We start from the raw sequence: 25,960 nt of genomic DNA, 5'->3' as shown, positions 1-25,960 counted from the left end.
CTATATTTACTCTCCATCTCCAAATGGGCTAATGAGATGCTGAGCTTTACGATGCCTTGATTTGCTAACTTCTGAGAGCACTGGCAATTGATTATTTATTGTAGGACTGGAGTTATATACAGGCTGACCAGACGGGAGCTCATGTTCCCTTCCATGAAGGACGTTAAAACCTTCTTAAAGGTAAAACTGTTTAACAGGTCCAGCATCACTTCATTCCCCAATGCAGAAACAGAGAAAGACAGCAGTCTACTCTCACTTTGAATCAGTCCCCTTTCCCAGTTCAGAAAATTTTGTTGTTTTGGATTTCTGAAACCCTCCTCCATTTGGGATGAGCAATGGGACACAGGTTGAACTAATCAGGGAGTTACTATGGGAAATAGATCAACAGTGAGCAGGCAACACAGTCAAAACTGAGCAACTGGAAGTATCAAACTGAAGGACGCAGTTCTAAGATAACCAATAAGACATCCAGAAGGGGAAGGTGAGACCTTTTGAAAAATCACAATAAGAATTACAGTGATCTGTAACATTCTGCCTGAAACAGCAATACTACCAGATTCAACAACTTCCAGAATGAAATCGGTAAAATACTTGAGGAGGAAAGATTTTCCAAATTAGAGGAAAGGAATACAACAAATTTGAAAGTAAATTCTACCTAAGTGAACAAGTTTGTTACAGAGAACTTCAGTGTGGGCAAGAGCAGAACCACTATCAAAACACATGCCAGGAAGCACCAATATGATTCCGCTGAACAACATTGCCAGCAGCAGTCAAGAACTTAAAGAAAACCCAAGAAACACAGGAGAGAAAAGTAGGGTGGTGGGCAGGGTGAGTTCCAACAATGCTTGTGAAAAGAATGCCAGCCACGGAAACATTTTTAGCGTACCCAGTTTATTATCAGCAGGGTAGCAATGAGCTACTCGGGGCAGCTTAGTCCATTCTCCCAAAGAGAAAATGTATAAAGCAAAACACACCATGCACTGAGTCAACAAGCAGACACATTGATTTACTGCTAGGCTAGAAGCACGTACACAATCTTGTGCAACATGAACCAGGAAGTGGGTTATTATTATTTTCAGTCAGGGCCTGATGGGACACATTTCAACACTGCTCTCTCCCATTGCTTGCCTCCACTAGACGTCTAGGTAAAGCAAGAATGGACTGATAGTTCCCACAGGACTATTCTCATCACGCTGGTTAACCCTGCAAGACAAGTTCCTTGGTGCAACTTCAGCAGGTGTCATAATAAACAATAAAAATTTCAATTCCCATCAACCAGTCATTATCTGAGTTCTCTTAAATAATGTACAGGAAGTTGACACGTGTGAGTACAGAAAAAACATGCATTTTCATACACTGTCACTCGTGAGCACAGGACATCCCAAAGCACTTCATCTGCTGTAATGTTAAAAAAGTCCCACGATCATTAAAACACAGAAGCCAGACCAGCCAACTTAGACAAAGCAAGTTCCTACAAATAACAATGGATAATGACCAGATTATCAGATTTTGCACAGTGCGCTGAAGAACAAATACCAAGCCCCACAGCCTTCCATCCCACCTTGCCATAGGATTGTGTGCATTCTCCTGAGGGGGCAGTCAAAACCTCAGCTTAATGTTTCTCACCCGAGAGATAGCATCCCTGTCAGTGCCGTGCTCCCTCAGTACTACACTGGAATTAAAGGTTGGGATTTCAACCCAGAACATTCTGATCCAGAGGGGAATATACAATGATTGACATACAAAGACCTATAAAACAGTGAGGTTTAATCCATAAAAGAGCTAGTCACTGCTCACCTACACACTCTTACTCGCCCCAACACCTAACCAATACTATTTCATCAATTTGCACTCTTTCTTTTTGAAGGGGTAGATTCACTCTTCACTGCAAGATAGATGACAGCATGCAGGTATCTCTCCCAGAATGACAGCTAGGTCTTGCTCCAGACACAATGATCTCTGGTGGGAATAACAATCACTAGAATGATAATCAAACTGCATTAAAGGTGCAGGCAACTTTGTCTTGACTAACAACAAAACCAAAGACTATCACGGTCAGGCAGTAATGTGAAATAATCAGATCAGCCGTGATCTTATCGAATGGCAGACTGGTTCGAGGAGTTAGGGTCCAAAATCTGCTCTTAATTTGTATATTCCTCCCACCCAGGATTCTGCCTTGCTTGGAGGTGAGCAGTAATGAGTTCTAATCTCCTAAACTTGCTGCTTGAAACTGGGTAAACATTTAAAGGAAATGTACTTAGGGCTACAGGCAATGAGTGGGGAAATGGGACTGACCAGATGGTTGTACGGATAACTATTATGTACTCCAATAGGTTGTATGGTCTTCACCTGTGTCATAATGACTAAAACATCCTCAAATTCTGAACCAGTGAAACAAAACATCAAGGCAGGGAGCAGGATGATTTTTTTTAAAACCCAAGTTAATAGCAAAAACTTTGGGCAAGGTGGGGAAATGAATCACTAAATAAGATAAAATCATGGTCTACCCTGGGGTTGTGGAGTTCAGGCAATACAGTGCTAGGAAAGGATGTTTCATGCACACAGTGGCATCAACCAAAACAGAAACTGTTGGAGAAACTCAGCAGGTTTAGCAATATTGCCAGTTTTGAAAAAGCATCACTGGACTCAAAACAGTAACTTTGCTTTCTCTCCACAGATGCTGCCAGATCTGAAATCTTCCAGAAATTTCCGTTTCTCGTTTGAGAGAAAGTTAGTTTATGCAGACAGTAGGGTGGTTGATAGTAAGCCAAGGCAGAAAAGCCGAATGGGAACAATAAGTAGGTGAAAGTATGCTGGCTGTGCTGAAAGCAAGACGTGGCATGACAAAGCCTAAAGGTGTGGGAGTGGGTAAAGGACACAGAAGGTGGTGCTCAGGATCTAAAATTACTGAACTTGATCAAATCCTGAAGGCTACAGGGTCCCCAAGCAGAAAACAAGATGCTGTTCTCCCAGCTTGTGCTGAGCCACACTGGAGCCTTGCAACAGGTCTGAGGCAGAAATATTGGCCAGGGAGCATGCTGCTGTGTTTGAAATGGCAGACCACCCATTTTTATGGACAGCACTTAGGTGTTCTCAAAGCAGTCACCCAGTCTGTGATTCATCTACCCAACGTAGAGGAGAGCAGAAGCCTCAGCAACTACTTAACAGTTTTAAGGCCTCTTTCTGCTTTTTTGAATGCAAGTGTGGGTTATTGGGTGGATGAGCTAGCTAACTCTGCCATCATGGTACAGGAAGTCATTCAAGTAGAGTGAGCAAAAAGGAATGTGGTGTTAATAGATAACAGCATGGTCAGAGGGGTTGACACCATTCTGCCCAGAAAACAGCAACTCCAGTCAGCTATATTGCCCACCCAGTGCTCAGGGTTCAGGCCATTTGCTCAGAGCTGGGGAGGAATCTGCAATGGGGAGGATCTAGGTTTTGTAGTCACTGTACGAGATGACATGTGAAGAGCAGAGAAAGTGCTTCTGCATAATCAGCATGGATCACCAAATGAAGAACGATCAAAAGGTCATAATCTCTGGATTATAACTCGAGCCAATCACAAATTGATTTAGGAATGATCAGATTGGAGAGATTAATGCAAGGTTTAAAGACTGGAGTCAGAGCATCCAGTTCATGAGTACCGAGCAGACTGGAATCCGGTACCAATGGAACAGTCTCCACCCCAACCATGGTGGTCTATAGTTCTACTTTGAGTTGTTTGGCTCATAAGGAAACTTAATGGTGAGTGCAAGGGATCAAATTTGGGAAGTGCATTATATCAGAGTAGTGATGAGGCAGAACAGAAGGGTATTAATATGGGAAATAAGCAACAGACCATGACAGTAAGGGAAAGCAACTACAAAATCCAACAGTAAACCAACAGAGAAGCAAGCAGTTGTTATTCTATTCATAAAGATAAATTAGCAAATTAAAAACTCTAGTACCTGAAGACACGTAGCATTTGAAATAAAACATGAACTGAGAGCACAAATAGAAATGAGCAAATATGCTCCAGAAACCGTGATAGAGACAGTCATACAGCATTGAAACAGACTCTTTTGTCCAACCAGTCCACGACAACCATAATCCCAAAGTGAACTAACCCCACCTGCCTGTGCTTGACCCAAACCCCTCTCAACTTTCCTTGATCACGTGCTAATCCAAAAGTATTTTAAACACTGCAATTGTACCTGTATCCAACACTTTCTCTGCAAGTTCATGCAAGAACCACTCGACGTAAAAAAATTGCTTTCATGTCTTATTTAAATCTTTTGCGTCGCACCTTTAATTGTGTTCCCTTGTCTCAAAATCCAACATCCTAGGGAAAAGACACCGGCCAATCACCCTACCTATACCAGTCATGATTTTGTAAGTATCTGTAATGTTATCCCTCAACATCCTACGATCCATTGAGAAAAGCCCCAGTTTATTCAGCCTCTTTTTATAATTCATTCCTGGCAACATGCTGGTAAATCTGTTCTGAATCCTTTCCAGCTTAATAATACCCTTCCTATAATAGGGCAATTAGAAGTGGACGCAGTACTCCAGAAGAGGCCTCACTAACATCCAGTACAAAGAGATGGTATAAGACGACATGAATTGGCATCTGAATATTGTTGGATATGGGAGATTTTGGAAGAGGAGGAAGCTAGGATAAGGTGGAGCAATATCTTTGTTAGTCAATGATATTAGCACAATAGTGGCCCAAGTTCAACAAAGCAGGATGTGCTAATGGTTTGAGGTGTGAGAAGAAAAGATAAGACAAGACGACACTTGTGGGAGTGGTATACAGGCCCCTGTCAATAACCTAAAGGAGCCTAAAGGAAGAAATAATGGGAACTTCTCAGGAAGGCACAATGAGAATTATAGGAGAATTTACATATGGACTAAAAAAAATTCGAACATGCAAAGTTTTCAATGAGGAGTGCAGAGAATGTTTTCAAGATTCTTTTCAGAAGTACAAGTTCTGGAGTCAACCAGACAGCACCTATGCTGGACCCACTAGGGTGCAACAAAGCAAGATCATTTCACAAAAACTAAAAGAACTGTGCATGCTGTAAATCAGGAACGAAAACAAAGTTGCCGGAAAAGCTCAGCAGGTCTAGGAGCATCTGTGGAGGAGAAAACAGAGTTAATGCTCAAACCAAGGTGGAGGAACAACATCTCATTCTCCGCTTGGGGACCCTACAGACCTCCGGACTCAATATTGAGTTCAATAATTTTAGGGCCTAAACACTCTCATGTTCTAGCACCCCCACCCGACACACCAGGCCTTGTTACCATATAGCCTGCCATTACACACCCCCTGTTGTCAGTCACTAACAATCCCCATTTACAGCTATTCACCCTCACAGCCTGATCGTTAGCAACTTCTTTGTCTGCCCAATTGTCTCTCTCTCTCTATGGGCTCTACCTTATCATTTACTCCCTACCCCACCCACATCCCTATTTTCTGCATAAAACCTACGTTCTCCCAGCCACCAACAGGTATGGGGAAGGGTCACTGCACCTGAAACGTTAACTCTGTGTTCTCCTTCACAGATGCTCTAAGATCATTTAATAATAGGATTAATTAACTGAGAACACAAGCAATTTCCCAGAACTAACTATAAATCAGGAGTAAAAGGGAGGGAAGGAAGACCTGGTGACGCTGCAGGCTCAAGCCCAGACAGACTATATCCCTGGGTCCTAAAAGGTGTGACAAGCGAGATAGTTGTTGCATTGGTTTTAATTTTCCAGAATTTCCTGGATTTGGGGAACCTCCCATTAGTATATAAGAAACCAAATTTAATTACTTCATTCAAAAAGGGAGACAGAAAACACTATCACAGGTCACAGGGAATATGTTAGAAGATATTAGGAAATAATCAGATAAAATATAGAAAAGAATTCAAGGTAATCAGACATAGTCAACATGATTCTGCAACAGGGAGATCTTGTCTAACCAACCTATTGCTGTTTTTTGAGGAAGCAATGCGTATTCTGGATAAATTGGGGTGGAGCAGGAAATCAGTGGGTCATTTGATGCAGTGCCACAAAAGGTTATTTCAGGAAACAGAATCACGTGCTATTCAAGTTAACACCTTTGTATGGGTAAAAAACTAACCAGGTAACAGCAGGTATAATATAACAAGGTGTGGAGCTGGATGAACACAGCAGGGTAAGCAGCATCAGAGGAGCAGGAAAGCTGACGTTTTGGGCCTAGACCGTTCTTTAGAAGCTGTATTCATCCTGCTCTACACCTTGTTATCTCAGATTCTCCAGCATCTGCCGTTCCTACTATCTCTGAAGCAGATATAATATGGCCATTTTCAGTTTGGTAAGATGTAGTGAGTGGTGTCCCACAGGGCTGTTATGGAGTCTCTGCATTTTACCCTTTATAAAGAAGAAAGGGCAGAAGGAATGCTTGCCAAATTTGATGACAAAGATTGGGAGGAAAGTCATGAGGAGGATACAAGAGGTTACAAAAAGACATGGATAAGTTATGTGAGTCGGTAAAGGTCTGAAAAATGGAGCAATGTGGGTGAACGTGTAACTGCCCATTTTGACATGAAGAATAAATGGATATTATTTACAGAGACACTGCAGATCTCAGAGATGCAGAAGTGTCCAAATGTATGAATTGCCAAAGGCTAGTCTGCAAGTACCGGAAAGCTAACAGAACATAATCTATCGTGTGGGAAAGTGAATCCAAAAGTAGGGAGGCTATGCTTCACTAATACAGGGCACTAGTGAGGCCACATCTGGAGTACTGTGAATTGTACTGGTCTCTCTATTTAGGCAGGATGTAAATATGTTGCAGGCAGCACAGAGAAGGTTTACCGTACTAATATCTGAATGGGCAGAACGAAGAAACATTGGATAGGCTACATTTGCATCTGCTGCAGCTTAGAACAGCAAGAAGCAATTTGTTGAAACATACTACATCCTGAGGGATCTTGACAAAGACAAATGGATTCAGAGATGAGGCAAAAATATTTGCTCAGAGGGATGTGCATCGTTAGCCTGAACTCTTCCCAAAAGGGCATGGAAACTGAGCCTTTGAACATTTTCAAAGTCAAAGGTGAACAAAGCTATCAGAGATAGGCAAAAATGTGGATTTGAGATTACAATCAGATCAGCCGTGAACGCAACTTATTCTATGTTTTCATATTCCCATCCTTATATGTATTATGGCTTCTCCATATGATACTGTCTATTGTCTCAACTATATATGGTCTTGGTTGTAGCATGCTTTTCAATAATTGTATCTTTTCTCTGTTGGTCTCTTAAATGTACACCTGTCAGGCTTCAGTTGTGGAAATTTCTCTGTTCGGTGACAAGGGTTTAAATTTTAACCCAGCAATTTCTTTGTTCTTCCTCTCACTGTTTTACTGTCTTGTGGTTATTTTTCTTTTGTAATGTAGAACCTTAGTGTGTTAGAGATGGGAACTATATCCTCAGTCTCTCAGCAATGCTGACAGCGATAGTTCATTCTGAGGATCAATAAGGCAACACAGCAAGATTTCTCTTCAATGAAGCTTTAATTGTTCATAGCCCTCTCTCAGCCTCAATTTGCTTGAAGATAGCAAGGTGAACTAGTAAGATGAATCAAGTCATAGTCCTGTGAGCAATTTTAAAATTGCTCATCAGAAAGTGAATCAGAGATAATAGAAACTGCAGATGCTGGAGAATCCAAGATAACAAGGTATAGAGCTGGATGAACACAGCAGGCCAAGCAGCAGAGGAGCAGGAAGGCTGATGTTTTGGACCCCCAACGCCACAGCCTTGATGGAAAGGTAGTATTAAGTTTTCTTTGTGTTCAGCACAAGGAATGCAGTTGGAAATCATTTCCTCAATGGGATGAAGGATACATGGCCATCAAAGTAAGTGTTGCACCCTTGTGAGGCACTTTGTAATCCCCAGAGGTCTCTGGTGACATTTATGAAGCCTATCAAGCTGAACTGCTCTTGATAGGACTAATTTCTGTTGGCTGGATTGCGTGTTCCACTAATAGTTTACAGAGATAAATCTATGAACATTCTTGTACAGCCATTTGGCCTTGGGACAGTAATACCTGAACACCGTCTTGTTGGCTCGTAACCAGTGGAAGGATTCCTGGTTGGTGAATCTTTTCTATTTCAGGTTTAACCATGCTTTGGTGTGCAAGCGACTTCCCTCAGCAAGAATCAGCAGATTAATTCAGTGTTGGGCGATACGAGATTCAGTCTTCAACTTCCTCAATCCTGACAACAATTTTGGGAATTGACTTCAAAATTAATTTGTGTTCAGCAATCTCAACAATGTTACAGACCCACCTGAACTCTAAGCATTCCTCATTGAGATTGTGAATGACAGAGGTGGTTCTTTGTATTTGTACTTCATCATGAGCTGGCCTTCAACTTTTCATAAAGTCCTCCAGGACCTTGGTATCTGATAACTGGTGGTGGTGGTAACTGAATTTGCTTGAGCTATTTTAGGTGACCCCATAATATGGAAATGATGGCTCCTGCATCTAATAATGAGGTTCCAATCCAATTTTAGTTTAAAACTCCAATATTTGCTTTCAATGTCATTTATTTCTCAAAGGAAGAATTTGACCTTTTATTTGTAATTTTTCAATCTCTTGCATGAAACATTAATTTAAGAATTTCTCCCATTGTATTCTAGTTGTTTACATTTTAAAACAACAAACTGCTTTAAAATGACCCACTTTTCCACAGCTGCGGCACTCTGTATCTGTTTGCAATGCTTGTTCATGCTTTAGAGACATTATAAAACAATTAGTGACATACATTTTCCCCAATTCTATAGGTTCAGGTTTTCACATACTTTCTCCTTTGTGGCTTAGAATGGGTCATCAATTTTCCTTCTAAAGAACATTGAATTCTGCTATCTAAGTTCTGTTTGCCTCATAATTCAAACAGCTTTCTCCAGAACTAAAAAGATTTAGATCAGAATACAGGAGGCATGGTTAGTAAGTTTGCGGATGACACCACGAATGGTGGTACAGTGGACAGCAAAGAAGTTTATCTAAGATTACAAAGAGATCTTGATTAATTGAGTCAATGAGCTGAATAGTGGCAGATGGAGTTTAACTTGGACAAATGCGAGGTATTACATTTTGGTAAAACAAAGGCAGGACTTATACAATTAAATGTAAGGGCCTTGGGCAGTGTTGTAGAACAGATGGACCCAGAGGCTCAGGCACATAATTCTTTGAAATTTGAATCACATATAAACAGAGTGGTTAAGAAGGCACATAGCGCACTTGCCTTCACTGCTCAGACCTTTGAGTATAGGAGTTGGGAAGTCACGTTGAGGTTGTAGAGAATGTACCTGAGCCTATTCTGGAATACTGTGTTCACTTTTAGTCGCCCTGTTATAGGAAAGATCTGATTAGGCTGGAGGGGGTTCTGAAGGGATTCACCAGGATACTGCAGGGAATGGACGGTTTGAATAATGGGGAGAAGCTGGAAAGGCTGGGATATTTTCCTCTGGAGTATAGGAGGTTGAGTTGATCTTGCAAAGGTTTATAAAATCATGAGAAGTATAGATAAGGTGAATGGTAGGTGTCTTTCCACTATGATGGGGTATTTCAAGTCTAAAGGGCATATTTTTAAGGTGAAAGGAGAAAGATTAAAACGAAGATATGAGGGGCAAAAGCTTTTTCTTGCATGGAGTGCTGCTCACGTGTGGAATGAATGTCCAGAGAAAATGGTGGATGTAGGTTCAGTTAACTTTTAAATGTTGTAACTAAGTACATGAATAGGAAAGGTTTGGAGAGATACAGCCCAACTGCAGACAGGTCAGACTAGTTTAGTTTGGGATTATGGTCGGCATCGACTGGTTGGACTGAACAGTCTGTTTCCATGCTGTGTGACTCTATGACTCTATAAATCATTGCCAAACTGCAAGATGTCTCATGAGTTGTCACCTGCAACCCAAACAACAATCCAGTTTGTAAATCAATTCTGTCTTCAAACTTTCCAAAGCGCAGTTCTCTGCTAGCCTATTGAGGTCATTTCAGTAATATATCCATGTTTTCATCTGGCCTTTGCGTCTGTCGATTAAACTTCGGCCGTTCAAAAATTAAATTCTGACGAACTAGGAAATACGAGTCAAGTGCATAGAGCACTCCGTCATAGGAAGCTGCAGTCTTATCAACTCCCTTGCAAGCAGCTCATTAGCAACGCTGTTCACAGTAACGTACTGACCTGGCATTCTTTATCTAAGTTTGAAGCAGCTCAGTACCTAGTGAACCTGGTCTTCCATTCCTAGGCCTCGTGTGGTCCTTCACTTGCCTGGCATGTTTCTGGAAGCAGTAGATTATCTTGCGTGTTTCCACCTGAAACATGGAGCTCTCTCCACGTCTGTCCCACCGCTTGTAGCTTTGAGTTTGCTAACTGCTGTCCTGTCTCTGGCACCGTTTTCCAGCTTGCTACTGCTCCCGCACAATTTTCCTGACACCTAAGCTTCTCTCACTTCCTCTTAACTGCCTTAGCCTCCAAGCTCTGTTGGCTTTGCCATTTCTGTTTGCCTTCTCCACTACCTCCATGCCATGGATGGATGCTTCTAATATTAAATTTATTACTATACAACTTCACCCAGTTGTCATCCCAATCATATTTACACTCTATTGTTACATCAGTGGTTCAACTAGAAGGCAGTAAAAGACAAGCACTAAATATTGGCATTACCAGAGACAGAGAATGGATTTTAAACATACACGCATCATTCAAGCTTATAAAAATCAGGAAAGTATGATTAACTGTGATTTGCAGCAAACACCATGAGGCACTCAGTGATTAATCCTTAGGCACAGTCTCTTGGGGTGCTGGGACTTCCTGTCATTATTTAATGGTCTATCTTCAGCAAATGAAAACTTAATGACGGTTAACCATTTTGAACTGCATACATACAAAGACTGCACTGCACGTGGGCAGGTCATGGGCTACAACATACTGAGTTATTACCACAGGAGCCAGCCTCTAGCACCTACCTACATATTACGCTTCTTTGCAGCAAGCAGGCACTAGATTTCATTAAAGCCTTTTTATTTTGACCTATTTACACTATGTTGACATTGATCCAACCACCAGTTGCTCTCCAATTAAATGTGTCAATTAATCACACGTATGAGTGCCTCCCAACTAGTAGATCATATAAGACATCATAGTGAAGGGCCCTCCATTCTACCGCCCCTCCACAAGACAATTAGACATAGGAGCAGAAGTAGACCATCAAGTTTGATCTGCCATTCCATGAGATCATAGCTGATCTGATAATCCTCAAATCCATTTTCCTGCTTTTTCCCCATAACCCTCAATTTCCTTACTGATTAAAAACTCGTCAATCTAAGCCTTGAATATCAATAATGGCCAAACCTTGACAGACGTCTGCAGTATATAATTCCACAGATTCGCAACACTCTGCAAGAAGAAATTCCTTCTTGTCTCTGTCTTAAATGGGTGAGCCTTATTCTGAGATTATATTCCTGGTCATAGACTCTCCCAGAAGAGGAAACAACCACCCTTCACCTGTCAAACCCCCTGCGACTCTTGTATGCTTCAAGAAAGTCTCCTGTCATTCTTCTAAACTTTAACACGTACCAAGTCCAACCTAATCAACCTCAGCAGAAAATTCCTCCACTCCTGGTATCAGCATAATGAATCTTCTCTGGACTGTCTCCAACACCAGTGCATCTTTCCACAGACAAGGGACCCAAAACCCTTCACAACCTCAATTCTTCCATTCTATCCAACTGTCATTTTTTTGGCCACTCAATTCATCTGTTTCTACCCCTTTGTAGGCTCTGTCATTTTCTTTATCTCCCCACCAACTTTGTGTCACCTACAAACTTGGCTAGAGTACATTCACCGTCCTCATCCAAGTCACAAGTATATATTTTAAGTTACTGTTGCCTCAGCACTAACCTGTGGCACATCACTAGTTATAGACTGACATCCTAAAAATGTGTCTTTATCCTAACTGTCTTCTAATAGTTATCCAGTCCTCTATCTATGCTAATATACTCTATTATACTGTTTAATAACGTTGTGTGCAGTGTCTTATCGAATGCCTTCTGGGAATCCAAATACACTTCATCAATTAGCACCCCTTATCAATCTAGCTTGCTCCCTCCTTGAAAGACACGAATAAATTTGGCAGATAAACAGGCGTGAGTAGTTGGGCTCACTACAGAAGAATGAGGAGAGGCCACATTTTTTTCCCCCAATTTGCAGCCCCTGATCCTGAAGTCTGAGGCTCACACTAATGTTGCCTTTCCCAGACAGCTACCACCACCAAAATAACGGAGTAGGGACATCTTCAGGATGCTGTAAGGACTGACCTGTTTCATTAACACCTAACAGCAAAGACAGCTATTCATCTCTGCCTGCACTGGCACTACCCCCACACTGCATGAGCTGCTCAACAACCACTTCAAATCTTCCATCATATTATGGGATAATAAAGGAGACACAGTACATTCAGTAGTTAGAGACATTTGATCTAATTTTCAACACTAACATTTGTGTTTCACACCAACCTCCTCCTAGCTGCCTTTATCTCACCCTATTTACATAAGCTCACATTCCTTTCTCATCTACTCAGCCAGTTTCCCATTAAACTCGACCCTGGAATGACACACACAACCTGAGCAAAGACACATAACATCCGAGGGACAAACACCAGCATAAACTAGCTGGGCCGAAAGACTTATTTGTAGAAGGTAGTTGAGATCAGCTAACGACTAGAATCAAAGCTTTTTTCTGAGGAAGGGTCTAGGCCCAAAACATCAGCTTTTGTGCTCCTGAAATGCTGCTTGGCCTGCTGTGTTCATCCAGCCCCACACTTTGTTATCAAAGTTAGGAATGCCTTTGAAAATTATACCATGTAATCATGATTATGTCAGTGCAGCCCCATAACTCACTGCACTGTATCAGCTCAATCTGAAGTGTGTTGCAATATTGTAAAAAAAAATTGTTTCCAGAATACTGGCAGGTGGAAGATTAAAAAGACTGCTGACTCAGAGGTACAAACTCACAGTACTGACAGTAAAACAATGTGGGAATCACAATTCCAAACAGCCTTCAGCTCTACGCCGACAACATCACGTTATGAAAGATTAAAGGAAAGGGTCCTGAACGTGTTAATCCATGCCCCATTGGGTCATTTTCCTTCCTTGAGTAGCCAAACACAATTTTACATCTGAGTAACGCTCAGCAACAGGAAGTGAACACGGTTCAGAGCTTTTAATTAAATTGAAAAACTGTGACAAGACAGCAGAAGGAGAAGTGTGGGCAGTTACAACTAAGCAAACAGGCACAAGGTGTCAGCTTCAAGCTCAGTCTAAGTGAACTGACAGCAGGTTACACACTGATGAGAGGGAACATGTCAGGAGACATTTAGTATCTCCATGGTCAGAGTTAATCAGTTTGGACAGGGTTTCCATTCTTAACCAAAACCAAAAGAACTGTGGATGCTGTAAATCAGAAACAGAAATTGCTGGAAAAGCTGAGAAAATTTGACAGCATCTGTGGAGAGAAATCAGAGTTAATGTTTCGGGTCAAATGACCCTTCTTCAAACTTCTGAGGGGTTCTGGGGAAGGGTCACTTGATCTGAAACATTAACTCCAATTTCACTCCACAGGTGCTGCCAGGTTTGCTGAGATTTTCCAGCAATTTCTGTTTTTGTTCCCATTCTTAACCTCTTGTTTGAGGAATGCATCTAAATTCTTTTTTGCATATACTCTTTCATGAGATATAAGCATAACTGGCAAGAGAACACAGAGACCCCAAGCAGTGCTGCTTTCAAGCAGGGGTCAAAAATGCAAGACATCATTGCCGAAGTTTCTCATTGACGGAACCATTCTGATAACCCTTTTTTGGTCTGTCACCAAAGCATCCTCATGGCAGCTAGAACTGGACACAATATTGCAGTTCATACCTAATCAACGTCTAATGTAGATTCACTCCTGTCCAGGAGCACGGAAAGCAAATAAGAAGATTGCATGTAGCTGAAGCCACTCTCTTTAATTTGACATAGAGGTCATCATCCAGGCTCTCTCAGTCATATAGCATCTTGGACAGGGTCATTTAGGTCACATGGAGTTGTCCCAGGGGTTTGGAGAGAGTAGGCAATTGTTAGAACTTGAATGACCTCCACTTGGAAATAGAATGCACAAAATACTTAAGGACATGAGACTGTCTCTCTATTTCGTACGCTGTGCGCTCAAACACACACTGGTAAAGTGTTTGAATCCACAGCAGCAACAACACACAGATGTACTCACACAAAACCCACAATCCAGATGATGTACACCATGAAGATGGGGGTCATAAGGGAGGGTGGTGCTGGTATGTAGGTACTCAAAACACCTGACACAACTAGAGGGGGCAAGAGTGCAGGAGAAGAACCTCATATGACCATTTTATATTTTTTTTAAAAAGCACAAAATGGTATTAATGAGCTCACAAGGAACATTAAAAACTGTAGCACATTCATATTTTTTAGACAGTCACACAGCCATCCAAATTAGCATACATTTGCCATCAAATTCTCACCACCTCCTATCTTCCACTTAATGCGCTTTGTGAACAAGGCCTTACAATCACCCAGAAACACCCACATCCAGCATGATGACTGTCTCTCTATCTTTCACCACAACAAATCAACTCAAGACACGGAGCACGTAAACTGTAGCACAAACATCATTGAAACCTGGGACACTCATGGCATGTGGGTATCACTGGCAAGCTCAGCATTTGTTGCCTATTCTTAATTACTCTTAAGCTGTGACTTATATGGCCATTTCAGAGAGCAATTTAAGAGTCAACTACAATGCTGTGATCTGGAGTCAGGCTGGGGAAGGGTACCTGCTTTCCTTTCCTAAAGAATGTTAGTCACCCAAATGGGTTTTTACAATTGATCAGTGATAATCATTATTGCTGAGTCTTGTTTTCAGTTCTGCACTTCTGTTCTCATTAATTGAACTTAAATTTCATCAGTTACCACGCTGTGCTTTCACCCTACGGCCCTCGAACATTAGCTTGGCCTCTGGATTACTGGATCCACAGACGTATTATTACCTGGTCCAGCATTTGCTGCCTTTATGATGGAATCACACAAAGCAGCACTAACTTGCTGCAAGTTCTGTCTAGAAATGTAATTCTTATAACTCCTACTGAGTATTGTAAAAAATAATTTTTTTATTTTCCTTCATTTTTGATTGTGAACTGAAATGGAAAATGGGCTGCTTAAAAACCAAAGACTGAGAAAGGAATTGCTGCAATTCAGAAGACAAGTTATTGAAACGCATTGTGGGTTTTGTTTACACTGTTGCTTTGCAAGCCGTGCTGAAAGGTGATAGAAGACTGCATGGTAGCAGGAAGGGAGGAGCACAGGAAGGTTTGGCTAGCAACAAATAGCTGCTTGGTTTATGCAGATATAACCAAGAGTGGATGCCAAAGGTTATCAACCTGCTGACTACCCTCCAATTGGCTCCTGGGCAACTGAACGGCTTGTGGCTATGTAAAGTAGCCGGAGAAGGCGCCAGATTGCTGGAAAAGCAGGTTATGCATCTCTCTGTCTCTACAAGGAAAATATCTGAAGCCAGAAGGAAGCCAGTTATGTTCTCTCAATGGGTGCTGTAAGCTGTATCAGTGATAATGGGAACTGCAGATGCTGTAGAATCCAAGATAACAAAGTGTGAGGCTGGATGAACATAGCAGGCCAAGCAGCATCTCAGGAGCACAAAATCTGACGTTTCAGGCCTAAACCCTTCATCACAGAGCTGTTGCCTGCAACCAGTTAACAACAAACTTTATTTGTACTGATTGACCTGTGCATTCTGCAAAGTGGAATGTCCGGAGCAAGAATGAAGAACGGAAGGTCTCGGGAAGCAAAAGGAAATCTCATCGAACCCTGTGGCCAGGTACTATTGAACTGTATTTCCCCAGCTTTCTTCCCTCTAACTGTAACACTTTTTTTTCACCTGTGAGAGTGTAGAGGTTTGGGGGCAGGGTTTAAGAGTTTCAATTAGTAGAATGATAAGTTGATACATCATAGTTTTGTTTACGTATAGCTGTAATTTGTTTATTTGTAAAAGAGAATCTTATTAACATTGGGAACCTGGTAGGTTCTTCCTGTTAACTTATTCCATTACACAAGTAAATTAGGGGCTTTGCGTACTCCGTGATGACACCAGGAATAGTGGCACTCAAGAACTTTGCATTTTCCAAAGAGGATCAATATTCAACTGAAATGAGTGAAGGTGGCAACAGCTTGCAGTCAATTCTCCATCATCAATTATTGTACCCGCTGTATCCTGAAGGTGGCAATGCGGTCAATAGAGTGGTCAAGAAGGCATACGGCATGCTTTTACTCATCGGACAGGGTATTGAGTACAAGGGTTGGCAGGTCATGTTACAGTTGTACAGGACTTTGGTTCGACCACACTTGGAATACTGAGTACAGTTCTGGTCACCACATTACCAAAAGGATGAGGATGCTTTAGAGAGGGTGCAGTGGAGATTCACCAGGATGTTGCCTCATATGGAGGGTGCTAGCTATGAAGAGAGGTTGAGTAGATTAGGATTATTTAAATTAGAAAGACGGAGGTTAAGGGGGAGACCTAATTGAGGTCAACAAAATCATGAGAGGTATAGACAGGGTGGAGAGCAAGAAGCTTTTTCCCCAGACGGGGAGATTCAATTACTAGGGGTCACGATTGCAAGGTGAGAGGGGAAAAGTTTAAGGGAGATATGCGTGGAAAGTTCTTTACGCAGAGGGTGGAGGGTGCTTGGAATGCATTGCCAGCAGAGGTGGTAGGGGGCGGGCATGATAGCGTCATTTAAGATGTATCTAGACAGATACATGAATGGGCAGGGAGCAAAGGGATACAGATCCTTGGAAAATAGACAAGAGGTTTAGATAAAGGATTGGCGCAGGCTTGGAGGGCTGAAGGGCCTGTTCCTGTGCTGTAATTTTTATTAAGACCATAAGACCACAAGACATAGGAGTGGAAGTAAGGCCATTCAGCTCATCAAGTCCACCCCGCCATTTAAATCATGGCTGATGGGCATTTCAACTCCACTTCCCTGCACTCTCCCAGTAGCTCTTGATTCCTTCTAAGATCAAGAATTTATTGATCTCTGCCTAGAAGGCATCTAACGTCCCGGCCTCCACCGCACTCCGTGGCAATGAATTCCACAGGCCCACCACTCTCTGGCTGAAGAAATGTCTCATTTCCATTTTAAATTTACCCCCTCTAATTCTAAGGCTGTGCCCACGGGTCCTAGTCTCCCAGCCTAACGGAAACAACTTCCTAGCGTCCACCCCTTCTAAGCCATACATTATCTTGTAAGTTTCTATTAGATCTCCCCTCAACCTTCTAAACTTGAATGAATACAATCCCAGGATCCTTAGCTGTTCATCATACGTTAAACCTACCATTCCAGGGATCATCCATGTGAATCTCCGCTGGACACACTCCAGGGCTAGTATGTCCTTCCTGAGGTGTGGGGCCCAAAATTGGACAAATTGTTACTGGTTTAAGTTTTAATGCACCCAGCCCTCATTCTGGAGTAACCTGTGCAGTGATCAAAGACCATTGAGGGCCCATGGTGTTCGAGGTGAGCCACTGGCTTGGATTGAGGATTGGCTGTCTGACAGAAAGTTGGGATAAAAGGCTCTTTTTCAGAATGACAATCAGTGATGAGTGATGTCCCGCAGGGTTCAGTGTTGGGGCCACAGCTGTTCACCTTTTATATTAATGATCTGGATGAAGGGACTGGGGGCATTCTGGTGAAGTTTGCCGATGATACGAAGATAGGTGAACAGGCAGGTAGTACTGAGGAGGTGGGGAAGCTGCAGAAAAATTTAGACAGTTTAGGAGTGTGGTCCAGGAAATGGCTGATGAAATTTCATGTGAGCAAATGTGAGGTTTTGCACTTTGGAAAAAAGAATACAGGCATGGACTATTTTCTAAATGGTGAGAAAATTCGTAAAGCAGAAGTACAAAGGGATCTGGGATGAACTGCTGAGGATCCTGGGATTGTATTCATTACAGTTTAGAAGGTTGAGGAGAGATCTAACAGAAATTTACAAGATAACGTATGGCTTAGAAAGGGTGGACGCTGGGAAGTTGTTTCCGTTAGGCTGGGAGACTAGGACCCGTGGGCACAGACTTAGAATTAGAAGGGGTAAATTTAAAATGGAAACGAGGAGACAATTCTTCAGCCAGAGAGTGGTGGGCCTGTGGAATTTAATGCCACGGAGCGCACTGAAGGCCGGGACATTAAAGGTCTTCAGGGAAAAAAAATTGATAAATTCTTGATCTCACAAGGAATCGAGGGCTACGGGGAGAGTGCAGCTGAAATGCCCATCAGCCATGATTAAATGGAGGAGTGGACTCAATGGGCCAAATGGCCTTACTTTCACTCCTATGTCTTATGGTCTTAATTCTAAGAAAATCACTTCAACATCAAGAACTGCATTCACAAGACATCACTGACATACTAACATGCTAGGGTTCAGAAAAGATTTACAAAGGATGGTGCTAGGGTTGGAGGATTGAGTGAAAGGGACAGGCCAAATCGAGGCATAGAGATATACAGCACAAAAACAGACCCTTCTGTCCAACTTGTCCCTGCCGGCCAGATATCCTGAATTAATCTATTCCCAGCCTGTTCAGTCTCCTTCTACAGCTCAAACCATCCAACCCTGGCAACATCCTTGTAAGTCTTTTCTTAACCCTTTCAAGTTTCACAACATCGTTCCTATAGTAGGGAGATCAGAATTCCACACAGTATCCAAAAGTGGTCCTAGCCAATGTCCAGTACAGCTGCAAAATGACCTCCTAACTCCTATACTCAACAGGCTGAGGCTATTTTCCATGGAGCATCAGAGGACGAGCAGTGACATTATAGAGGTTTATAAAAATCACTCAGGACACTGATAGGGTGAATAGTCAAGGTCTTTTCCCCAGGGAAGGGGAGTCCTAAACTAGAGGGCATATGTTTAAGGTGAGAGGGGGGGAAAAGATTTAAAAGGGACCTAAGAGATAGCTTTTTCATGCAGAGGATGATGTATTTATGGAATGAGCTGCCAGAGGAAGTGGAGGAGGCTGGTACAATTACAACACGTGAAAGACATCTGGGTGGGTATACAAGTAGGAAAGGTTTAGCAGGATATGGGCCACCTGCTGGCAAAGTGGACTAGATTTACTTAAAGAAATCTGGTCAGCATGGATGAGTTGGACCGAAGGGTCTGTTTCCATGCTGTATGTCTCTATGACTGCATGCTCCAAAGCACTGCACAGAAGCAACATCAAATACTATTTGACACAGGTATTAGGAGAGAATGATTCAGTCTTTTCTCAAAGGCAATATATTTTAAAGGAAAGAGGAGATGTCGAGGGAGGGTATTACAGTTTAGGGCCCAGCCAGTTGAAGCAACAATGGCGCATTGGGAATCATGGGATATGCAAAAGCCATAATTGGAAGATCACAAAGATCTTAGAGGGTAATAGGGCTGGAGGAAGTTAGAGATTTTACAATAGTGTTAAACAAATCTTGGTTGCGGGTGTTTCTGAGCTGCAGCCTGTAACACAGCATATTTCAAACTAAGAGCTAACCTATCACAGAGTAGGCTCAGCCTCTGTTTACATAACAATTGGATTCTGTGACCTTCAAAAGGTCTGGTAGAATTTTCTCGCGTTCATTTCATCATGAACTACTTCTGCCATTCATAAATCAGCAGATCAGAAAGATGACATGAAATGTGCATTATATTTGCATTCCAGTATGAAATAGTGTACATCAAAATTACCGGACACCACCAAAATGCCAGAAGATGGTTCCGGCTGCAACCTGGATGTACCAGCAGAAATATATTTTTTATTTGATATTCCCCATGACAGTTTAGGAGAATTGCATTTTTACAGCACTTTTCACAACCACACACTAGATATCTTATAGTCTTATCACCAATCAAGGGCATTTTAAAAATGGGATTGCGTTTGTAGATAACCAAGAAAACAAAATACAATCCCACATGCAGCAATGCAAGAATTACTCAGATGATCGTTTTTTAGTGATATCAATCGATGAATAGATATTGACGTCAGGGCACTGGGGAGAGTTCTTCTCTGGCTCTTCTTCAACATACCCCTATATCACATTTTACATCAGTCCTAGCAAGGGAGATGGGCTCAGTATTAAACCTTACTAGAAGATGGTACTTTTGACAATGCAATGCTCTCTCTCTCTGTACTGAATAATGCAAAGGCCTGGTCTAAAGCTGAATCATTTGCTGACATTCTTATCTGAGAGATCAAGTCCCACCACTGACTCAAGTACATAATCCAGTGTAATACTTCAGTGCAGCATTGAGGGGGTACTGAAGAGTTCTCAGAGGTATTACGGTATGTCATACCCATCCGGATGGAATTTGGTATCACATTGGAAAACAAGTCATTCACAATATTTATTCCAACAGAACATATCAAACTGACAGGAAAACGAGAATACTGTAGCTAGCAAATGGCCTGAGCAAGCTCAGTTCCGATGCCAACAGTAATATCCCACTCTCGATGTGACTTACTACAAGTAACTCCACTGGCTATCAGCTAGTAACAAATATCACAGTAACCACTCTTTAAAACTTCAACATGATACCTGATTGGCCAAAATAATTAAAAATACATCATCTTTGTGCACAGATTAGTTCACAGTTAAAAACAAATTTGACTGGCTTCAATCCAAACAAAAAGCCACCAAACACCAGTCACTGTCCTCACAGCCCCATCTGTAACATCCCCCTGACTCACCATCAGCAAAGACTTCTGGACTTCAGTGCAACGTAGATCCCACAAGATTCACAAACGCAGGTACCACTACCTACAAAAGGAGTGGCTGCAGTCTGCCCTCCTGGACAAGGTTCTTTCAGAAAGGTACATTTAATGAGGGTGGCAATGAAACCAGGTTACTTATTACTTGCTAGGAACCGTTAATGCATTCTTCTGAGGGAAGCCAGCCAGCAACAGTAACCAGCTCTCAGAACAGGGAAAGAAGAGAGTTTTAACTGACTGTAAAAGGATCAGGTGTGGGAAATAAGAGTGAAGTGATTTAAAAATATAGCTGACATCTCAGTAAGCTACATGCCTTTCCATCTCAGCACAAGCTGCCAGTACCAGCTCAGCTATGATCAAATTAAATGGCAGAACAGGTCTGAGGGATTTCCTGGCCTCTTCCGGCTCTGACGTGTAACTCATTCCTGCAAAGGGTGTTCACTAAGGCTTCAGTCAGGCTACTGTCACCTCTCCCTGCACTGATTAGATTAGATTAGATTCCCTACAGTGTGGAAACAGGCCCTTCGGCCCAACAAGTCCACACTGCCCCTTGAAGCATCCCACCCAGACCAATCCCCTATAAGCCACACACCCCTGAACACTACCGGCAATTTAGCATGGACGATCCACCTAGACTGCACATCTTTGGACTGTGGGAGGAAACTGGAGCACCCGGAGGAAACCCACACAGACACGGGGAGAATGTGCAAACTCCACACAGACAGCCACCCGAGGCTGGAATCAAATCTGAGTCCCTGGCGCTGTGAGGCTGCAGTGCTAACCACTGAGCCACCATGCACCGTGATACAGCATCAATCTCACACACAGGACAATGAAACTAAAAGAACCCATCACCAGGTTACTGCTGAGCATTTGGTGTCCTCCACTGTCTTCCCAAAATCTTCCATATACAACTTTGACCTTTTCCCAATCTCTGCCTCAATCCCACACAATTCCAGTGAAGGCGTTAGGAATTTTACTTTCTTCACCACAATCTCTGAACTTTGGCAGTTCCCAAATTGGTGCAAAGAAAGCGGAAAATTCCACATCTCACATCCAGCCTCTGAGCTCTCTCTCTATCATGTCAGGTCTCTGTGCGACTGGAAAAGATAAAATCCCCAAGATGAGCCAAGACAGAGTGAGCAAGCAGCTTGGCTCAAATTACAATATATCTACCTGCATCCCCAAGGAGAAGGCTGAACCCCATCCTCTTTGTACTTTCCACAAATTCTACTCTATCCTCCAACGAGCACCTCCCATCTCCCCATCTTCTTAGAACATAGAACACTACAGCACAGTACAGGCCCTTCGGCCCACGATGTTGTGCCGAACTTTTACCCTAAACCTAAGGTCTATCAAACTTCCACCCCTACCTTATACTATCATCCATAGGCCAATCTTATAGACGCTTAAATGCCCCTAATGAGGCCAACTCCACTACCCTCCCCGACAACGCACTCCACGCCCCGACCACTCCGAGTAAAGAACCTACCTCGGACATCTCCCCTATATCTACCTCCACTCACTTTAAAACTACGCTCCCTCTTAAAGCTACCTCTTCTCATCCTTTGATGTTCTAAAGAGAAAAGCCCTAGCACTCTCAACCGTTCCTCATAAGACCTTCCCCCCCATTCCAGGCAACATCCTGGTAAATCTCCTCTACACGTTTTCCTACGCTTCCACATCTTTCCTGTAATGAGGCAACCAGAACTGGACACAATAGTCCAGATGTGGCTGAACCAGGCTTTTCTTTAGCTGGAGCATAATTTCAAGGCTGTTGAACTCAATCCCTCTATTAACAAAAGCTAACACATCATTCACCTTAACAACTCTATCCACTCGGGTGGCAGCTCTCAGGGAACTGTGGACATGAACACCAAGATCCTTCTGCTCCTCTGCACTGCCAAGAACCTTCCTGTTAACTCTGTATTCTGCTTTCACATTTGTCCTTGCAAGCTGAATCACCTCACACTTTTCACAGTTAAACTCCATCTACCACTTCTCAGCCCAGCTCTGCATCCTATCAATGTCCTTTTGTAACCGAGAACAACCCTTTGCACCATCCACAACTCAACTCACCTTTGTATCTGCAAACTTACTAATTCACCCTTCCACTCCTACATCCAAATCATTTACAAAAATCACAAATAGAACAGGAACCAGAACTGATCCTTGCTGTACACCGCTCGTAACTGAGCACCATGTTGAATATTTTCCGTCCATCCACATTCTTTGTCTAAGGGTCAGCCAATTCTGAATCCAGTCTGCCACACTGCCCCCCTTCTCTATGCCTCCTTACTTTCTGCATGAACCCACCACAGGGAACCTTATCAAATACCTTACTTAAATCCATGTATACCACATCCACTGCTCTACCTTCATCCACGTGTTTGGTCACCTCTTCAAAGAATTCAATAAGGTTTGTGAGACATGATCTACCCCTCTCAAATCCATGCAGACTATCACGAATCAAACTGTGCCTATCCAAATGATCATGAATCCTGTCTCTTAGAGCCCTTTCCAATAATTTGCCCACCACTGAAGTAAGACTAACTGGCCTGTAATTTCCAGGGTTATCCCTATTCCTTTTTTTGGAACAAGGGAATGATGTTTGCCTCTTTCCAATCTTCCGGCACTATACCCACGGACAGGGAGGATGAAAAGATCATGGCCAATGACACTGCGATCTCTTCCCTCCTGACACAACCGTCACCAGCCCCTGCCCCTTACAGTTTGCACTCACTCACTACTACTCTGCTGTCTCCCACCCTTGCCTTTCATACTATTTCTACTCACCACCCCACCAACCCTTCCTTTCCCACTCACCAGCACCACACCAATACACTTCCCACTCACTGTACACCAAGGTGTTTCTCACTCACCAGCCCCCATCCATTTCTTTCATTTGTTCACAAGATCTGGGGCCTCAGCATTTACTGCCCATTCCTAACTCCCCATAGGGCAGATAAGACCCAATGTTGTGGGTCTGGAGTCACATATAGGCCACTCCTGAGAAAGATGGCAGTTTCCTTTCCTAAAAGATAATAGTGAGCTAGATGGATTTTTCCAATAATTGACAATGTAATCATCGCCATCAAGATCCTTAATTGCAGATTTTTACTGGATTCAATTTCCACCATCTACCATGGCAGCATTCGGACCCAGATCCTTGGAACATTACTACGACCTCTGGATTATCAGTCCAACAATAATATCATTGGGCCATCACCTTCACCCCCTCCCCCACTGACACACTGCCCGCCCACGACCCCCGTGTGACTCCCCCTCCCCCACCGACACTCTGCCCGCCCACGACCCCCGTGTGACCCCCCCACCTCCCCCACCGACACACTGTCTGCCCACGACCCCCATGTGACTCCCCCTCCCCCACCGACACACTGCCCGCCCACGACCCCGTGTGACCCCCCCGCCTCCCCCACCGACACACTGTCCGCCCACGACCCCCGTGTGACCTCCCCCTCCCCCACCGACACACTGCCCGCCCACGACCCCCGTGTGACCCCCCCGCCTCCCCCACCGACACACTGTCCGCCCACGACCCCCGTGTGACCCCCCTCCCCCACCGACACACTGTCTGCCCACGACCCCCGTGTGACCCCCCTCCCCCCCGCCCAAACACTTCCCCCGTGTACCCCCTCCCCGACACACTGCCCGCCCACAACACCCGTGTCCCCCCCTCCCCCCGACTCACTGCCTGCCCACGACCCCCGTGTGACCCCCTCCCCCCCCGACTCACTGCCCAAACACTTCCCCTGTGTACCCCCTCCCCGACACACTGCCCGCCCATAACACCCGTGTCCCCCCTCCCCCCGACTCACTGCCTGCCCACGACCCCCGTGTGACCCCCTCCCCGACACACTGCCCAAACATTTCTTTTTTCCCCCTTTTCACCTGGAGACCTCCCCTTCAGCCACACCCCACAACTCCTTGTAGACTCCCTACTAAAGTACCCTAACTCCCCGTACACTTCCCCAAATCCACCCCCACACACCGCGTACACTTTCCCCAACACCTCCACCCACAAATTCCTCATACATTTCCCCTCACCACTCGCCCTGCACTCCCTGTATATTTCCCTCTCACCCCACTCCCTCCCATTCCACCACCCTCTGCAACCCATACATTTCCAATGCTACCCTCTCACCCCTCCATGTGATCCCCATGTTGGAGGTGGAGGATTGTAGATTCATAATCTCAAGTATCAGCAGCCTCTTCAGAACCTCAATGATGACACCAACTCAACCTCCTTCTTTATGATGCCAGGCACCAACAGCATCCCTCCCAGTGGCCCTGAAACCTTCTGCTTCTTTGTAGCTGTGCTAATCACCAGATAAGTTCACTCAACCACCAGGGAAGACAAACATGCACTGGAACATCAATGCCAAATGAAATCAACCACTGGGTTCCAAGATTCTCCAGCACAGCCACCAACAGGCTGGTTGATAACCTACCACGTATGTTTGTGACAGATCCAAAAGACTGAGGTAATTGGCAGCCTGCAACACCAACCACAAGAAGCCAAATGTGATCACTCAGACCAAGGGACAAGGGATTTAACATGCCAAAGAATCACGAGCTAGATGGGCTGAACAGCATACAATCATGTGCCAAGATTTGACAAAAATAAACATTTCGGTTTTTTTTCCCTTCTGTTGAAGCATACAAATATGAGGAGAAACCACAGGCAACAGCTAATAAAAGGCACAGAAGGGTAACAGAGAGAGATACACATAACGTAGAGACGTAGCGCGAGAGAGAGAGAAAAAAAAAGACAGAGGGGGTGTGGGGGTGGCACACACCACTGTTCCAGCCTTACCTATGTATGGAGATCAGCAACCTGTAGCATCTAAATCCACAACGGCTCAGAGCTGCAGTACTCTAGCACATTAACTCATGTTGCTAAGGGGATCTTCGTGGAGACAGCTGGTTAACAGAATGTGCTGTTATGCGATTCAGGTGTTGCGACTGCACTGGCTCGCTGCACGATGCTAATTGCTATCTGCATAAAGCATGTGTGCAGGCACCAAAAGCTGGGGCGGATTCAGAGATAAACGGAGGGAGCTTTGGTTTTCCTTACATCATTCCACATCGGCTGCAACATA

The 25,960-nt window shown here is 43.6% G+C and overlaps 1 protein-coding gene across 6 annotated transcripts in view; it reads right to left on the bottom strand.

Moving 5' to 3' along the window:
* The window catches only part of mark2b (MAP/microtubule affinity-regulating kinase 2b), a 147,377-nt gene that overhangs the window by 113,104 nt on the left and 8,313 nt on the right, over nt 1-25,960 (bottom strand). Inside the window, exon 1 of one of the 6 annotated variants that reach the window (XM_059641675.1) lies at nt 25,675-25,800. The exons of 4 other annotated variants lie outside the window; for them this stretch is intronic. Coding sequence is in view for 1 of the 2 variants with exons in the window: in XM_059641672.1 (XP_059497655.1) it covers nt 20,817-20,819 (3 nt within the window). In the remaining variant the exon portion in view is untranslated. Of the gene's footprint in view, nt 1-20,816; nt 20,840-25,674; nt 25,801-25,960 lie in introns of those variants that run through there. One more of the 6 variants, XM_059641672.1, reaches the window with a different exon arrangement.

This window comes from Stegostoma tigrinum, chromosome 42 (genome assembly GCF_030684315.1).
Source record: "Stegostoma tigrinum isolate sSteTig4 chromosome 42, sSteTig4.hap1, whole genome shotgun sequence".
NCBI lineage: Eukaryota > Metazoa > Chordata > Chondrichthyes > Orectolobiformes > Stegostomatidae > Stegostoma > Stegostoma tigrinum.
This window is presented reverse-complemented; position numbering and strand designations above follow the sequence as displayed.